Raw genomic sequence first — 16,643 nt, 5'->3', positions numbered from 1 at the left:
GATTTCATCAGCATTTATAATTCCCAATTTATAAACTCCTTCCACAAATGAAAATTCCCTCTAATTTTGAGTATGCCAAGGGCACAGAGAGATTAAGTGACTTGAGGGTCCTGTCCTTGGACCATGTCAAATAATCTATCTGCTACTGGCCTGTGTGGTTGGTACAATCATTAACCCCTTCTACAAGAACCGATATGTGTCAGGAGCAGACCTTGAAATTAGGTTCAAGGAGAACAATATACACAAATGACTACAATCACATAAACAAAAAGAACATTAAAAAAGAAGCCAAGTAATTTGAATGACCGATCTTGGCCCCAGTGAAAAGATGTGGAGCCAATTTCTTCCTCTTTGGTAGAGTAGTAGGGGACTTCAGATGGGGACTGTTGCCTACACAGTCAGATGTGGTCACTGTATCATTTAGTTTTGTTCACCTTTTTTCTTCATTACCAGAAAGGATTCATTACAATGATTATATCTAGGACTGATTGTGTTGTTTTTTGTTTTTTTAACATCATAGGTTGATAAATCTAGGGTTAGAGGATCTCTGAAGCCATGCAGTCTAAGCCTTTCATTTTACAGATGGGTAAACTGAGGCCCAGAAAGGTTAAGAGGTTTGTCCAAAGTCACACAGGTAGCAAGTGATGGAAATGGAATTTGAACCCAGGCTTTCTGATTCCAGAGCCATTATACCATTGCATCACTAAAATGTACTTGATAAAAAAAAAGTAGGGTCTTGGGTATGCAAGGGATAAAAAGTCAGGAAGCTGGGGATGAATTCCTATTCACCAATTACCTTGGTTACTGTCATAAAGCAAAGGGCTTCTCTTTCTTCCTCCAAAAGCTTCCATCTTCTCCTGTACAAATAAGAGATTATAATCCCAGGTTTTATCTAAACCAGGGAAGTTTGAGATCACCAGCAGGGTCATGTTAATGGTAATTAGTTGTAACTGAACTAGTTCCCCATGCCACTGAGCAAAGGAAACTACCTCGGTTTTTGGCAAATAGTAATAGACAAATGATAATAAACCTTGGATTGGAACTGGCCTGTGTGTACTGGCCATTGTTAATGTCCATTAGGTACCCAGGAAATATACATTTCCAATTTTAAAAAGCAAAGACTGTTAAAAAAAATTGCGTCTGCTCTAATAACAAACTTCAAGCTAATATACTTAATATTCTCAAGGTGCTCTGAAGAAGGAAATGCAAAAGGTTATTAAGTTTCAGGAGGACTGATATGAAAAGGCTGAATACAAAAATGGTGACTCTTTGGTCAGGCAGAGTTTAGCTAAAGAGTTGTGGTCCTTGGATCCTGGCAGTCTAATAGATGGAGTACACCCTATTACTGATAAACAGGGGTTGAGAGAAGAAAACTCCAGAACCAGAAGAGTATATAAATTTAAACTGACCACACAGAGCTCTACTCTTTGGAGCTGATTCAGTTTGGTTTGGTTTGGTTTGGTTTGGACAAAGGCAGCTGAGCTGGTAGTCAAGAGACCTGCTTCCTTCTCCACTCTTGTTCTCTCCCTTCTACATTTCCCAAAGGGGCGGCTTCTCTTGGACAACCCTTTGACTAGGTAAAAACTATTTTAAGGATAAGCATAATAGTATTCATATGATATGCTTTATGAAGGGAGAATAGTGTGACCCTGTTATATCCTGTCATTATTCCTTCTCTGTAATGGGAACTGGCCACTGAGGACCCAGTTCTTGAAGACTATGAAATAGGGTCTTCCACTGACCCACATGGTTGGTGCTAAAATAGAACCTTCTGTAAGAATCCTTTCTCAACCATTCTTAAAAAAAAATCCTTACCTTCTATCTTAGAATCAATACTGTATATTGGTTTCAAGGCAGAAGAGTGGTAAGGGCTCGGCAATAGGGGTTAGGTGATTTGCCCAGGATCACACAGCAAGGAAATATCTCAGACCAGAACCCAGGAACCTTCCATCTCTAGGCGTGGCCCTGTAGCCACTGAGTCACCAAGCTGCCCCTTAAGGATATATTCATAAAAACAAAAAACAATAGAGGGACCAGCCTCTCTCCAACACTAGGTCTAGTGTCACCTCTCCCAAGAAGCCATTCTTTATCCCAAAAAACTTCCCCAATCTTGAGTGATCATTTTGTGTGTGTTTTACATATAATTTGTATACATATTGTATTTCCCAGATATAATTTTTTCTATTTTCTTTTTCTTAAAGTCAAGAAAACCTGGATTCATATCCTGCCTCTGACACATACTGGCCATGAGGCCATGGGCAAGAAATTTAATTTCTGAGACTATAAATTACCAAGAAGTTACTGGATGGGTGAATAGGAATAGTGTAAAGGCATGATGTGCCATTATTGAACATGTCCCAGCAATAAGTGCAACTGTGCCAGGTATGCACATCTTCTTTCCTTATTCTGGGAGATGCTTGGTAATGTGGGCTTCCCTCTGTTGCTGATGTTCCTAGTCATTTGCCAGGACCTGTACACCCTTGCCATCAACTCCTGTTCCAACTGCCACTCCAGACACCAGTTCTACCAGGATCCACACATGAGGAATGTCCCTGCTTGAACTCTGGCCCGACTACGTCATCATCCTAAAGCTCTGGCTGCAGTCATTGTCTCTCCTAGCTGTCCTGCATTGGCACCTTCTTGGTCACTATAGACCATGGCCCTACAGTGGTTTCCTGGCAACAGCCAATAGCTACAAAAACCAGGACGTTCAGAAAGTCCAGATGGTAACTGTTAGCCCAAGGTGCTGTTACTGTGTATAATGTTCTCTAGGTTCTGCTTTTTTCGCTTTGCATCATTTCATATAAGTGTTTCCAAGTTTTTTGCAATCATCCTATCCTGTTTGTCATTTTTTATGGTTCAATAGAGTAAATGATTTCTAGAAATAGCTGGTGGCAGAGTGGCTAGAGCACTAGAGCCAGAAACTCATAGCTGTGTGTCTCTGACCAAGTCACTTAACTTCTGTTTATCTCCATTTCCTCAATGGTAAAATGGAAGCAATTATAGCACCTACCTTGAAGGATTGTTATGAGGGTCAAATGAGATAAACTTTGAAAAAAAAGATGCTCATTCCAGCATCTGGAACATAGTTGGTGTTATTTAAATATTTATTCCCTCCTCTCCTTGAAAATAACTGCTTTCAAATGAGAACTCAGGAAAATCGAGTCAGATTTGCTTTGAAAATGTACTGTCGTGGTTACCAGGTTGTTCTGGTTTGAATACCCTCCATCTTCTCAGCAGGTAAATGAGCAAGAAATAATTGTCTCTAAGGAGGATGTAGTTTTTCTCTTTGTTAAATTCAATCCCTCTATTTTAGATGTTGAAGCTTTTATTGTTCTTTTTGTTAACATTATTGTGCTCACTGTATATAATATTTAATGTATATAAGAAAATAATATTCTTTGGTTCTGCTTACTTAATGCTGTATCAATTTATAAAAGTCTTCCCATTTCACTTTGTTCCTCGTACTCATAATTTCTATGTCACAACACTATACTATATTAGTTACTAGAATAAGTTAGAATAATTAATTTTTGACAATCATTTTCTGACATTTTTCAATCTCTGACTGAAACAATATAATTAATAGTATAATGTTATGCTACAATAATATTTCATTAAATATATACCAAGATTTGTTCATCTATTCCCCAACTTTTGAGTATTATGTCAACGTGGTTTTTACATGCCTGAATACTGAGGGAAATGGCATAGCCTTCAGGACCCTCTCTTGCTTATCCCTTTAGCTTCCACTTTCCTGGATTTCTCTTTCTTTTTCCTTTATCTCCTACTCTACATCTTCTCAGACTTTCTACCTTATTTTCCTCTCTTAAATTTCCTGTATTCCTTTTAATCACCTTGGAAAGGAGGAGTGGAAGAAGAGGAGGAGAAAAGGGAGAAACATAGTTGAGAGGTTTTTGTTGAACCCTGGAATCATGTTAGTGTCACAAAAGAGCCTCCAAATCGGACTTTAGTGAAAGGTGAGAGGCATAATTGATCCCAATGTATTAATGTTAGAAAGTTATGGTTAATAAGTCATCTGACATTTTTTGGACTTCTGTTTATTCATTTGCAGTATGAGAGAGAGCAATGAGTTCAATCACATTCAACCTGTAATTATTAAGTGATGACTACACACAAGACACTGTGTCAGGACTAGGGACACAAAGAAGAAAATGGAAAGGTCCTGTGCAGTGGAATGAGCACAAGGCAGAGTCAGGTGACCTGGGTTCAAGTATCAGGTCTAACACTCATTATGTGTAACCTAGATAAGTCAGGCTCTGTCTACTTCGGATGCAGGCAAATTGGCAATTGTAACAAAGGGCCATCAATTATGGGTGCCCCAGACCTCAGACAACTTGTAGTCCAGCCCAAAGTAAAAGATTCCCCCAGAGATTTAAGTAAGGCAAAGAAACACCCACAAAGAAGAGAGGGGAAAGGTCTCATCTAACTTTCTCCTTCTCTTTCCTGTCAAGACAATCAGCTCTGGGCAGCCAGAATACAAAGGCTAGCTTAGGAATTGTAAGTGCCTCAATAGTTCTGAGACTTCCTATTTTTGTCTGCTGTTAAGTCTCAGCCCAGGAGAGTTTTTTAGGATTATTGGTGGCAGTCCCATAGTTCCATTGTCCTGATTCCTTGGCTGTGGTACATTTCACAAAAATCTGTAAAATGGGGATAATAATACCTACATTTCATAATTATTATGAGGAGACTAGATTTTATACTTTTAAAAATGTGAACTCTTTGTGCTTGAAAATCCATTTCTCATATGTCAAATGGAAATCTCTCTGGGGACTTTAACTGACCAATGAGCGGACTGATAAACTTTCAGCTTCTGTATCTTCCCTCTCAAAGGAGGGTTCCTTTGCCTTTCTCTTTATATCTGTCCCTCTGCTTTCATTGGACTTCAAGAAACATCATTAGATCTACTTCAAGGTTTGATTTGGAAAGAAATGAGATCCTTGCGACTGTGTCCCTTCTTCCTCTCCACCCCCCTTCCCATTGGAACATCTATGTATACAAGCAATTTAGGTTTTTAATGGGGCCACCATCTGTCTTTTAAGATGGTAATAACTGACCCCAAGAAAAGTGCTGACCTTAAAACCCAAGAGATCTCAGTCACCATCTCTATATACAGGATTAGAGATAGAGAAAAGAAAGGTGGGGAAGGGAAGAAAAGGGCATTTATATAGCTCCTACTATGTGCCAGGCACTGTGCTAAGTACTATTTTTTTAAACTTCTGTTTAGAATAAATACTGCAGATTAGTTCCCAGACAGAAGAGTGGCAAGGGCTAGGTAATGGGGGTTAAGTGACTTGCCCAGGGTCACACAGCTAGGACATGTCTGAGGTCAGATTTGAACCCAGGATCTCCGATTTCTAGGGCTGGCTCTCAATCCACTGAGCTACCTAGTTGCCCCTACTAAACTCTTTATAAATGTTATATCATTTGATCCTTACAACACCTTTGAGAGGTAGGTGCTAGTACTATCTCCATTTTATACCTAAAGAAAGTGAGACAGAATTTAGTGACTTGCCTAGGGTCACACAGTTATTAAGTGTCTGAGGCTGAATTTAAGTCTTTCTAATGCTTTGCTTGAGAAGATGATCATCTTAAACTCAAGGAAAACCTGAGTTCGAATCCTGCCTCACTAGCTCTGTGACCCTGGGAAAGCCACTTAACTTCCGTTTAATCCACTAGAGAAGGAAATGGCAAACCACTCCATTATCTTTGCCAAGAAAATTCACGGACAGCACTGGCTTGCTACATCCACAGCATCGTGAAGAGACTGAACAATAACTTCCTGACTGCAAGTCCAGTACTCTATCCACTGAGTGTCTATATTAATGTTTCTCCTAAGAATCAATCAAGTTACTCATTCTAGCTGTGTGATCCTGGGCAAGTCATTTAACCCCCATTGTCTAGCCCTTACTGCTCTCTGCCTTGGAACCAATGCTTAGTATCAATTCTAAGGGAAAAAATATGTTGTAAAAAAAAAAAAAGAAAAGAATCAAGCTAGACTCAATCACTGGATTAGACACCAGGGATAAAATGGCAAAAGATTTCAAAGTATCCAGTAGATGTTGCTATGAATTTTCAGAGAACATTAGGACTAGAAGGAGCTACAATTCCCCCACACACACACATTCCTAGTTGAGTGAATTTTCACCACATGTACTAATTTTGCCCTTGACCTACTTAGATAAGGTGAATTTGAAAGGAGAATAGTACAGTGGAGAGAGGGCTGGATAGAGAGTGAGATACCCTGAGTTCAAATTCCACTTTTGCCACACAGACACCTATGTGATTTGAGACAAGTCATTTAACCTTTGTTGGTCTCTAGTTCCTCATCTGTAAAACTGAGAGAGCTGGATTATCTAAAGGGCCTCTAGTGCCTTTTTCTGTTCTAAATCACAAGATTCTAAGTTATTATTAAAGAATATTATGTCTAAGGCACTCTGTCAAGCCCTGGGAACCCAAAGTTAAAAAAAAGGAAACAATTCCTGCCCTCAAGAAGTCAACATTTTATTGCTCTAGCTCTCTGCTAATGTATGCCCATTGTCCTGATCTTTTGCTTGAGACCCAACTTTGCCTTTCTAGCTGCATACATAGCCTCACCAGGAAAGTGCCAGCACCTCACACTCAACACGTTTCAATCCAAACTCATCATCTTCCCCTCTCTAATGCACCTCCCTCCCCCTACCAGCTCCTCCTTCCCCAGTTTCCTCATTTCTGCTTTCTAGGCTACAGTCTTTGCCATTATAAGTTATTCTTCCTCCTCCCTCTTCTCTGACCTTCCCCTTCTATCAATCAGTTGCCAAAGATTCAGACTTTCCTCTTCTTTCCCTGGCTGCCACTCTAATCAGAATCACAGTCCTCAAAGGGACCTCAGAGGCATCTAATAGGGTCTAATTGAACAGGAATTTCCATGCAAACCTTTCAAGCTAGAAAATATAGCTTGTGTCTGAAGATCTCCAATGACACAGGGCTCATTCCATTTAGAAAGCAGCCCATTCATTCCACTTCTAGATAGCTCTAATTTTTCAGAAGTTCTTCCCCTCATCCAACCAAAATCTGCCTCAATAATAGTCCCCTACTTTTTTTTTTTGTCCCCCAAGCAAATCAGAATGAGCCAAATCCCTGTTTCCTTCTTCCACATAGTAATTCTTTAAATACTTGAGGATGGCTATTTTGTTGCTCTTGGGTCTTCTTTTCTCCAGGCTAAACATCTCCATTTCCTTCAACTGGTTTTTCCAATAAACAAGAGTTCATCCATTCTCACACCATCTCCATTCATTCTCACACCACATAGAATTAGTAAAGAAACTTCTTTCTTATCTTTCTGCTCCATTTCACCCTACATATGGCTATCAGACTAATTGTCCTAAAACAGCACTTTCACCAGTGCTCCCTCCAGTGCTTAGGAATTAAATTCATTTCAATGAAAATTCCTTGAGATACCCCTGTGTACAAGGTGGAGGGACAGTTTATTTGTTTTTTAAATCCTTACTTTCTGCCTTAGAATCAATACTGTGCATTTGTTCCTGGGCAGAAGAGTGGCATGGGCTAGGCAATGAGGATTAAGTGACTTGTCCAGGGTCACATGGCTAGGAAGTAACTGAGTCTAGATTTGAACCTAGGCCTAGCTCTCAAGCCACTGAGCTACCCAGCTGCCCCCTGGAGGAATGGTTTATTATAGTGGACAGAGAGCCAGTTTTATAGATAGGAAGACCCAGGTTCAAGTTTTGTCTCTATCATGGATAAGTCACTTGTGAAATGAATGTTGCCTCCTGCAACAACAGTGCCCCTAGGAAACTCTAATAATTACTGATAATTACAGATTACTCTCTAATAATTACTTGTCCATCCAGACAGGATGCCTGTCTGCATTGATAGAAGGAATTTCCATAACAGAATTACCCTTTGCTGATGAAATCACAGGTTGGCCTCTCTCTCCTCCTCTTCCAAAAATGTATGAATGTATACATAGACACATTTGCATACATATATACAAATATATATATATATGTGTATGTATATAAACACTATGCTACTGGGAACATAAAGACATAGATGAAATATAAAAAGACCTTGTTCTCACAATATTTATAGTCTACTGAGAGGAATGGGGAAATACCACATACACAGACTAGTAAATGTACAACGAATGCAAAATAATCTCAAGAGGGACAGAACACTGGGATCAGAAAAGGATATATATACATGTGTGTGTCTATGTGTATGTGTGAGTGTGTGTGTGTGTTGATATAATACTCAAAAGTTGGGGAATAGATGAACAAATCTTGGTATATATTTAATGAAATATTATTGTAGTATAACATTATTAATTATATTGTTTCAATCAGAGATTGAAAAATGTCAGAAAATGACATTTACAATATATGTATAGTGTTGTGGTATAGAAATTATCCCCTAAATATATGTAGGAGGCACCTGAGCTATGTTTTAAAGAAAGCTAGGGACTGGGTAGGGGAAGAGCAAATACATTCCCAAAATGTGGCCATTTATGCAAAAGAAGGAAGGAGATGAAATGTCACATGGGCAGGAAGAGGAGATAAATATTTATATAAGTGATTCCTATGCGCCAGGAGCTTTTACAAATATTCTCTCTTTTGATCTTCGTCATAGCCCTGAGAGGTACATGCTATTATCGGCTATGTTTTAAGGCTGAGAAAACTGAGGCAAACAGGGGTAAGCGATCTGCCAGGGTCATAGCTAGTAAGTGTCTGAGGCTGAGGCTGAATTCGGGTCTCCCTGACTCCAGGCCCAGAGCTCTTATCTACTATACCAGTTAGTGGCCTAGCTTGGAAGCAGCTAGGAGCCCAGTTTTACTGATTCAGAGCATATTTGAAGGGGAGTGATATGAAATGAGATAGGGGGAAAGGAGCTAGGATCTACGGTATAGACAAAGCTAGATGCTGGTTTTGATGTTTTTTGTATTTTATAATGGAGGCAGGAAGAAACCACCAAATGTTTCAGGGATTTTTTTTTTTTTTTTAAGAATCTATCATCAGCTCTCTTTGAAAATATTGGATTAAATCCCAATTCCTAATTTTAGCCTTCAGGCACCTTCACCATCTGATAACACTCCTAGCTATTCAACTTTATCTCCCACTACTTCCCAGCATTAGCTGTCTTGCTCAGTCTCACTGTCTTCCATGGATATCATGGTCATTCGTGTCTCTGTGTTTTTGTCTGTGTCATTTCAACTGGCTAGAATGCCCTGCTTCCTACCAATATAGATCTAATTCTTTTTGTTCAGAATAAGATCAAAACTCACTTCCTCCACAAAGCTTTCCCAGTTATCCTTTAGCTATCATAGTCTTTCCCTTCATATATATAGACAAGTATTCTATGTATGCATATACATATTTGTGTGTGTGTGTGTGTGTGTATGTATATATATATATATATATATATATATATATATAACAGAGATGTCAAATTTGAACTAAATCAGATTAAAACGTAATCGGGAAATAGTTAAAAAATAAAAATACATTACAACATAGATAGTGCTAATTTGTGGTTTTTCTAAATCAATATACAATCTGTAGGGTTCTACTTCTACTTGAGTTTGGCCCACTGGTATAGAACATACATGCCTTTGATTACATAGTGCTTAAGAATTATTTTTTTTACTTATTTTAGATATATAAATGTATTAGTATATATTTACATATATATGTAAGAATATGTGCAACTATCCAAAGCAATATGGCATAGTGGATAGAGAGCTGGCCTTGGTATCAGAANTCTCTGTCTCTCTCTGTCTCTCTGTCTCTCTCTCTGCCTCTCTCTGTCTCTCTCTCTCTCTCTGTGTTTCTCTCTCTGTCTCTGTCTCTGTCTCTGTCTCTCTTTCTCTGTCTCTCTCTCTCGTCTCTGTCTCTCTGTCTCTGTCTCTCTGATTCTGTGTATGTGTGCCTTTTCTCACTAATTCAAGCAAGTTCCTTTAATGCAGGCACCTATATATATTTCCCATCCCCCAGCAGCAAGAGCCCTTAACAAAACTGGGCACTTGACAGTTTAGTAAATACCTGTGGAGCACTAAATGACTTTTTAAAAAATAGACACATCAAAATTCCAACCACACCTTGTATTTCTCCAATGCTCACTTTTCCCTATATCTCCTTTTATCTACATTGGAATAGTCAGTATTCACCTACCCACAATGGAGTGGGGTTAAAAACCATTGGATGCAGAATCAGAAGACTTTGGCCTGAATTCCAGCTCTGCCCCTCAATAAATATTGTGATCTTGGGAAAATAATTTCACCTTTCTAAGACTCCGTTTTCTTATCCATAAAATGGAAATAATGATACTTGTCCTGCCTAACTCACAGTCAGACAATCAATGAGCATTTAGTAAGTGCTTACTGTGTGCAGGTACTGTTCCAAGTGCTGGGTTGTAATACGCTTGTAGTGAAACTCAAATAAAATGACACAGGGGAAAACATTTTAAAATGAAGTAAATTATAAGAAGGGAGCTTGAATAGCAACTAATCCACCTCCCTCATTTTGGAAGCCAAGGCCCAGACAGGTGAAGTAACTTGCACAGACACACAGGCTGCATGTACTTGGATTCTAGGCCAGGTATTTTGACAACAAATTCCATGCCCTTTCTACAGTATTACTAAATGCACTTTTTTCTGCCTCTGTGTCATTTACAATAGCGCTTTGCACAGAGAAAGTGCTTAATAAATGCTGATTGGATTAGAAATCACAGCAAGGAGGGGGAAGCTAGGTGGCTGGGTGGATTGAGAACCAGGTCTAGAGATGGGAGATCTTAGATTCAAATCAGGCCTCAGACACTTCCTACCTATGGGACCCTGAGCAAGTCCCTTTACCTCCATTGCCTAGCCCTTACTGCTCTTCTGCCTTTCAGTCAATACTCAGTATTGATTTTAAGATGGAAGGTAAGGGTTTAAAGAAAAAAAGAAAGAAAGCATGGTAAGTGCTTAAGAGACACTCATTGGATTTGATTCTTAGATGAGAACTACCTGAGCATTTTCTGGTGCCACTACAGCTCAGAGTCGAATGTTCATCTTTATTGTTGCTCCTGTATAGAAATAGCACCTTGAATTGGACTTAGAATTGAAAGGGACTCTGACCTGAGAACACATCACTTCAAAAGGATAGTAAGGAAGTTCCAGCATCCCTAACTCCACCTCTTCCATCCCCTTAATCGCCCCAAAATATATAATATCATTTTTCAGGTATGCTCATTACTTGGCCTGTTTTGTATTTCTTAGCTCACATGACAGTCGGCTGCCCACAGCAGAGCCAGAGGCTGCAAAAATAATCATAGATTTCTAGACTTTAGACCTGGAAAGATCCTTGGGATTTATTTAGTCCAACTTCCATCATTTTACAGATGAGGAAAACTGAGGCCCAGAGAAGTTACATATCTTGCCTAAGGTCACACAGAGAGCCGGTGGCAGCTCTAGAAGACCCCCTTCTCAGTCAGTTCTTAAGTGGCAAATACACTGAGAGAAATCGACTCACCCTTACACAGTAGTTCATGCCTGTCCCCAATAGGTGTTGGCGAGAAGATCCATCCTGACTGCCCAGAGAAGGTGGTGCCTCAGAGGTGGGCAGGATACAGCTCTCCAGAGTCTCTCCATCCGGCTGGGGAGATGCAGCAGATGTAGCCCGGGAAAGGCTGGTTTCTGGGGAAGTTGGGCTGCTTGGAGCTGCCCCCCGGTTCTCCAAGAGTTTGAGCTTGGGCACCTCTCTGGTCCCCAGGCAGAAGTTTTTCAGTCCCAGCAGGTTTGCTGGATTTGCCAGCCTGAGGCTTGCCATTCGGGGCATCAAAGTGCACAGTGGGGTGGGGTTATCCTGAGCCGCCAAGGTGACATCTTCCCCAGGCAGGTGAACTGGCAGGGGAGAAGAAGGAGAAGTCGGAGGTACACCTTTGACATTGACTGAGCCTCCGGAAGACCCTTCATCTAAGGAAGTGATGGGCTCATTCCGAAAACGGCTATACTTGGCCCTGTGCAGCATCCCGGGGTGCCCGAAGAGTCCTACATACAGTACGTGTCCACTGAGGTTCTCCGGACTGCGTCCTCTCATAGCCTTGGCAGGGCTGAAACAGGATACTGTTGCATAAATTGGCTTCCCCGTCTGGTAGATAAACGATATGGAAATTAAATGCTTCAACCCACCATACAATTCAGAGAAAGAAACCTTTCTGATTCTTTCTCTCTTTTTTCTTTCAGACTCTCTCCTAAGCATGGAGTTGTGCCCAGGGTGCCTAGATCATTTCTTCCCAGACATCTTTAACCCTAGGAGGTAACAGCTGATGCAGAAAGCAGTCCCCATCACTGATTTCAGCCAGAGAGCTGCTGTCCCTCCCTGCACTGGCTCCTGCAATAGAATCCAGGCATCTAAACTGTTCTGAGCTTAGGCTTCTCCTTCCCGCTGTTACCAGCTCTCTGAGAAAAGCCTTAATGGTGGAGCCCAGACTGCGGTGGAAGCACACACACACACACACACACACACACACACACACACACACACACGCCTTCCACACAAAGCAGTGCAAATCAGTCAGCCCGTCAGTCCCTCAACATTTCGAGCCCACTGAAATATTTACTCCCCCTTCTTGATCTCTGCACTCTGAAACCCTCCTTGTACAGCTTCCCAAGGGGGGCGGGAGGGGAGGAATGAATTGCAGGGTAACCCTTTCATATCCTTTATTCCTTCCTACATTTATAGATAGATAATTTTTCTTTTTTTAAATTAAAGCGTAGGAGCCAAAGTCACTTTATGCAGAATCCGTCGGATCTGATCCCTGGCTTCTCCTGGAAAACCTTATCCTGCCAGTCGTGGAAGGCAGCAATCCAGGAAAACTCCTGTGATGCTCAACATTCTTTCCGAGACTTCAGCTCCAGCTGTGCTACTCTAAATCCCCGCACAGGCTCCTCTTGCGTTCAGGAGAGTGCTGCTTCGCCTCCCTCCGTCTCGGACTTCTCTTCTTTCGGGATCCAGCTCGCGGTGAAACGCTGAGATATTAAAAATGATATGGAGAGTGCTGCAATTTTTATGAATGAACTTTCCTGAATGAATTTCTCCCTGTGTGCAAGCTAATAAATCTGTGAATGAAGCTGAGAATAGCTGTAATTGACTGACAGTCCCAGGGGTGTTGGGTTTTCGTCCAATCAGAAGACACTTTGATGACTCATGCACCATAAATATACTAAACTAGTAGCCATGAGAAATAAAGCTGGGGAGGGGGGGAGGGTTGGGGAGGAGGGAGAGAACCGGAGGAAAAAACAGCTTTTATTTTGTGTAATTGATGAGTGGGCAAAGGAAAGAAAATCCTCCCTATCTATAAATCATCTGCAAGCGTAAAGGGCGGCAGGTTGGAAGAATCCTTTTCCAGAATTGTCTCCAGAGCTGGGAATGGCAACCACGGGAGCTAAAAATTAAATCCATTGTTCCGCGGATATTAGGACATATGGTACAACTCCTGGGGGAAGCTCTGATGCATCTTTCTTAGAACCATAGTTCTTTTTTTTTTATTGATTGCCGGTTCAATCTCCAGTCTGGTGCGACTTCCTGTACCTATCAAATTCACTCTAAAGACAGGATGAATGCTGCAAGCCCACAGGAAGCCAGGAACTGAGCAGGCAAAGGAAGATGCAGTCCCTCTTAGGAGTAAGGAGGAGGAAATCACTTAGAAGAGGCAAGACAATCTCTTCTGAAGGTTTGATTTCACAGAAGACCCAGCAGGGGCTGGTTCAGGCAGGACCTGGGATCCCACATCTTGCTTCCTGGACGCTGCACATCAGTTTTCTCCATTAGGCTGAAAGGCTGGGATTCCTCCTTTCCCCTTTTGAGGAAAATGATGAAAGAAAGCCCATATTTTAAAAAGCCAAATATGTAATGGAGCAAAACCCCCACGTTGCCTGAGAAATTATGTCTTCTTCACCCCAGTTCCCACGGTGTCATTTAAATTCTTCATGGTTTATGGTAGTCCAAATCTCCTAGGATCTGGACACCAGCAATGGATTAAATAAAGGATGTTCAGTGGCAGGCAGGAAAACCTTTCTCTCCTGCTTCCTGGTCCCCTGTAGCGATGGTTCATCTTTTCAAATACAGCCTGCAAAACCTGTTTAGAATTCTCTTTCCTAATCTAGGAAAGCCCTTCCTGTATTACAGTAATCTTCCTCTACACCCAACTTTTTCAAATTTCATTTCCCCTGAACTCATTCTCATTAAAAGCCTTGAGGCAAAGTAAGGAGAACAGAGAGGGGGGAGCCACTAAGAGATTTTTGTACAATCTCAGCTTTGGAAAAGGTCTCCCAGATCATATTGACCAAATGGTACCTAAACAGGAAATCCCCTCAATAGCATCCCCATCAAATAGGATTCCAACTTCTGCTCAAAAATATCTAAGGGGGAGCAGCTGGGTAGCTCAGTGGGTTGAGAGCCAGGCCTAGAGACTTCAGACACTGCCTAGCTGTGTGACCCTGGGCAAGTCACTTAACCCCGATTCCCTAGCCCTTACCACTCTTCTGCCTTGGAACCAATACACATTATTGCTTCTAAGTCATAAGGTAAGATTTTTAGAAAAAAAAAAAATCTAGGGAAGGCAGATCTATTACCCCTTAAGGCAGCCCACACTACTTTTGGACAGTTCTAATGGTGAAGAAGTTTTTCCTTAAGCATACATCTGACCATGCCACTATTGAGTAGGGATTCAATCATCTTCAGTGGTTCCTATTGCATTCAGAATCAAACATAAACACTGGCTTTTAAAACCCTGCATGACTTTGTCTCAGGCTATCCTTCCAGCCTTACTGTACACTATTGCCTTTTATGTGCTCCATGGACCAGATAGATTGTCCTTCTCTCAGTTCCTCACAGAACCCTCCTACCCCCTTTTCTTGGAATGACCATCTCCCTTATATTGGACTCAGAGTTAGGAAAACTTGGGTTCAGATCCTGCCCCAGATACTAATTGTGTGACCTTGAGGAAGTCATTAACCTCTCTGTTCCTCAGTTTCCTAATCTGTAAAATAAGAAGGCAGGACTTGATGACCTTTAAGGTCCCTTCTAACTTTATGATCCTATGATCCCTTCTCCTTATCTTTGCATCACATAAGAAAGAATCCTCTTCCTTCCAAAAAAAAAAAAGTCTCAAGTACTACCCTCTAAACAAATTATTTCCTGATCTTCTCAAGGGCTAGTGCCCTGTCTAACTACCTTATTTTTATTTGCATTTATTCTCTGCATACTTGTACATGAACGCTTTACCTCCCTTGATAGAAGGTAAGTTTCATAAGGACTGGGACAATATTATTTTTGTATTTGTATCCTCAGGGCCAAGCACAGAGTCTGGCACAAGGCAGGAGATTAATAAATGCTGGTTGATTGATTGATTGAGCTAAATCTATCTCTTTATAACTTCTACTCATTGCTCCTGTCCCCGGTGGCTAGACAGAACAAGTCTAATCTATCTTCAAATACTCAAAGGCAGCTATTATGTCCTCATTAATCTTCCTATGGTATTGTATCCAATCCTTTCACCATCCTGGCCCCTTCCTCGAGACACTCTCCTGTTTGACAGTGCCCTTCCTGTGGAACCTAGAACTGAATAAATGGGATCTGACTGGGATAGAATCCATGAAGAAGAATTATCACCATTCTCATTCTGGACATTATGCTTTTCCTAAATCAACTTAAGATCACATTAGCTTTTTTGGCTGCTATGTCACACTATTGACTGAGCTTACAATCTGCTAAAACCTTTTAGGTTAGACAATTATCTATCTACATTTTATCCATCACATATCTATATGGTGGATTTTTCTTTTAAAAATATAAATCTAAGGGGCAGCTGGGTGGCTCAGTGGATTGGGAGCCAGGTCCAGAGAACAGAAATCCTGGGTTTAAATCTGGCCTCAGACGCTTCCTAGCTGTATGACCCTGGACAAGTCACTTAACCCCCATTGTCTAGACCTTACCACTCTTCTGCCTTAGAACCAAAACACAGCATAGATTCTAGGTCAGAAGGTAAAGGTTTAAAACAAAAAAAGGATAGGACTTGAGGCAGTTAGGTAGCACAGTGGAAGAGAATCAGTCTTGCAGTCAAAAGGCCCTGGTTTCAAATATAGCCTCAGACATTTCCTAGTTCTGTGACCCCGGGCAAGTCCCTTAAGCCCAATTGCCTCACTCTTAATGCTTTTTTGCCTTAGAATCATTTCTCAGTAAGAACTGTGGGAGTAGAAACACAGAAAAAAAAAACAACTGCTTTATCACATGGATCGACGGGGAGCTGATTGGATATGTAGACTCTAAACTAGAGATGGGCAAACTTTTTAAAGAGGGGGCCAAAGGAAAGGAAATGTTCCTCTGTCAGTCTATTTCTAAGGCAACTTTTTCGAAGTTTCATTCATTGTACTGTATCCTACTCATTGTATTCGTCAGATTAGGAATAATGTTGTGCAGCCGGAGAGAACATTTCAGGGGGCTGCATCAGGCCCGCAGACCATAGTTTGCCCATCATTGTTCTAAACATCGCCTTAGTGTAAATATCAATAATATGGAAATAGGTCTTGATCAATGTCACATGTAAAGCCCAGTGGAATTGCGCACTGGCTATGGGAAGGGGGGTGG

At 41.0% G+C, this 16,643-nt stretch overlaps 1 protein-coding gene across 1 annotated transcript in view; it reads right to left on the bottom strand.

Moving 5' to 3' along the window:
* Nucleotides 1–12,107, bottom strand: part of SHC4 (SHC adaptor protein 4) — a 171,288-nt gene extending 159,181 nt beyond the window's left edge. Inside the window, exon 1 of the mRNA XM_044660053.1 lies at nucleotides 11,526–12,107. Coding sequence (XP_044515988.1) covers nucleotides 11,526–12,092 — 567 coding nt within the window. The 5' untranslated portion in view covers nucleotides 12,093–12,107. The remainder of the gene's footprint in view (nucleotides 1–11,525) is intronic.
* Nucleotides 12,108–16,643: the final 4,536 nt, after the last annotated feature.

Source organism: Gracilinanus agilis, chromosome 2 (genome assembly GCF_016433145.1).
Source record: "Gracilinanus agilis isolate LMUSP501 chromosome 2, AgileGrace, whole genome shotgun sequence".
NCBI lineage: Eukaryota > Metazoa > Chordata > Mammalia > Didelphimorphia > Didelphidae > Gracilinanus > Gracilinanus agilis.
The sequence above is the reverse complement of the archived record's forward strand: the minus strand, read 5'-3'. Positions and strand labels throughout refer to the sequence as shown.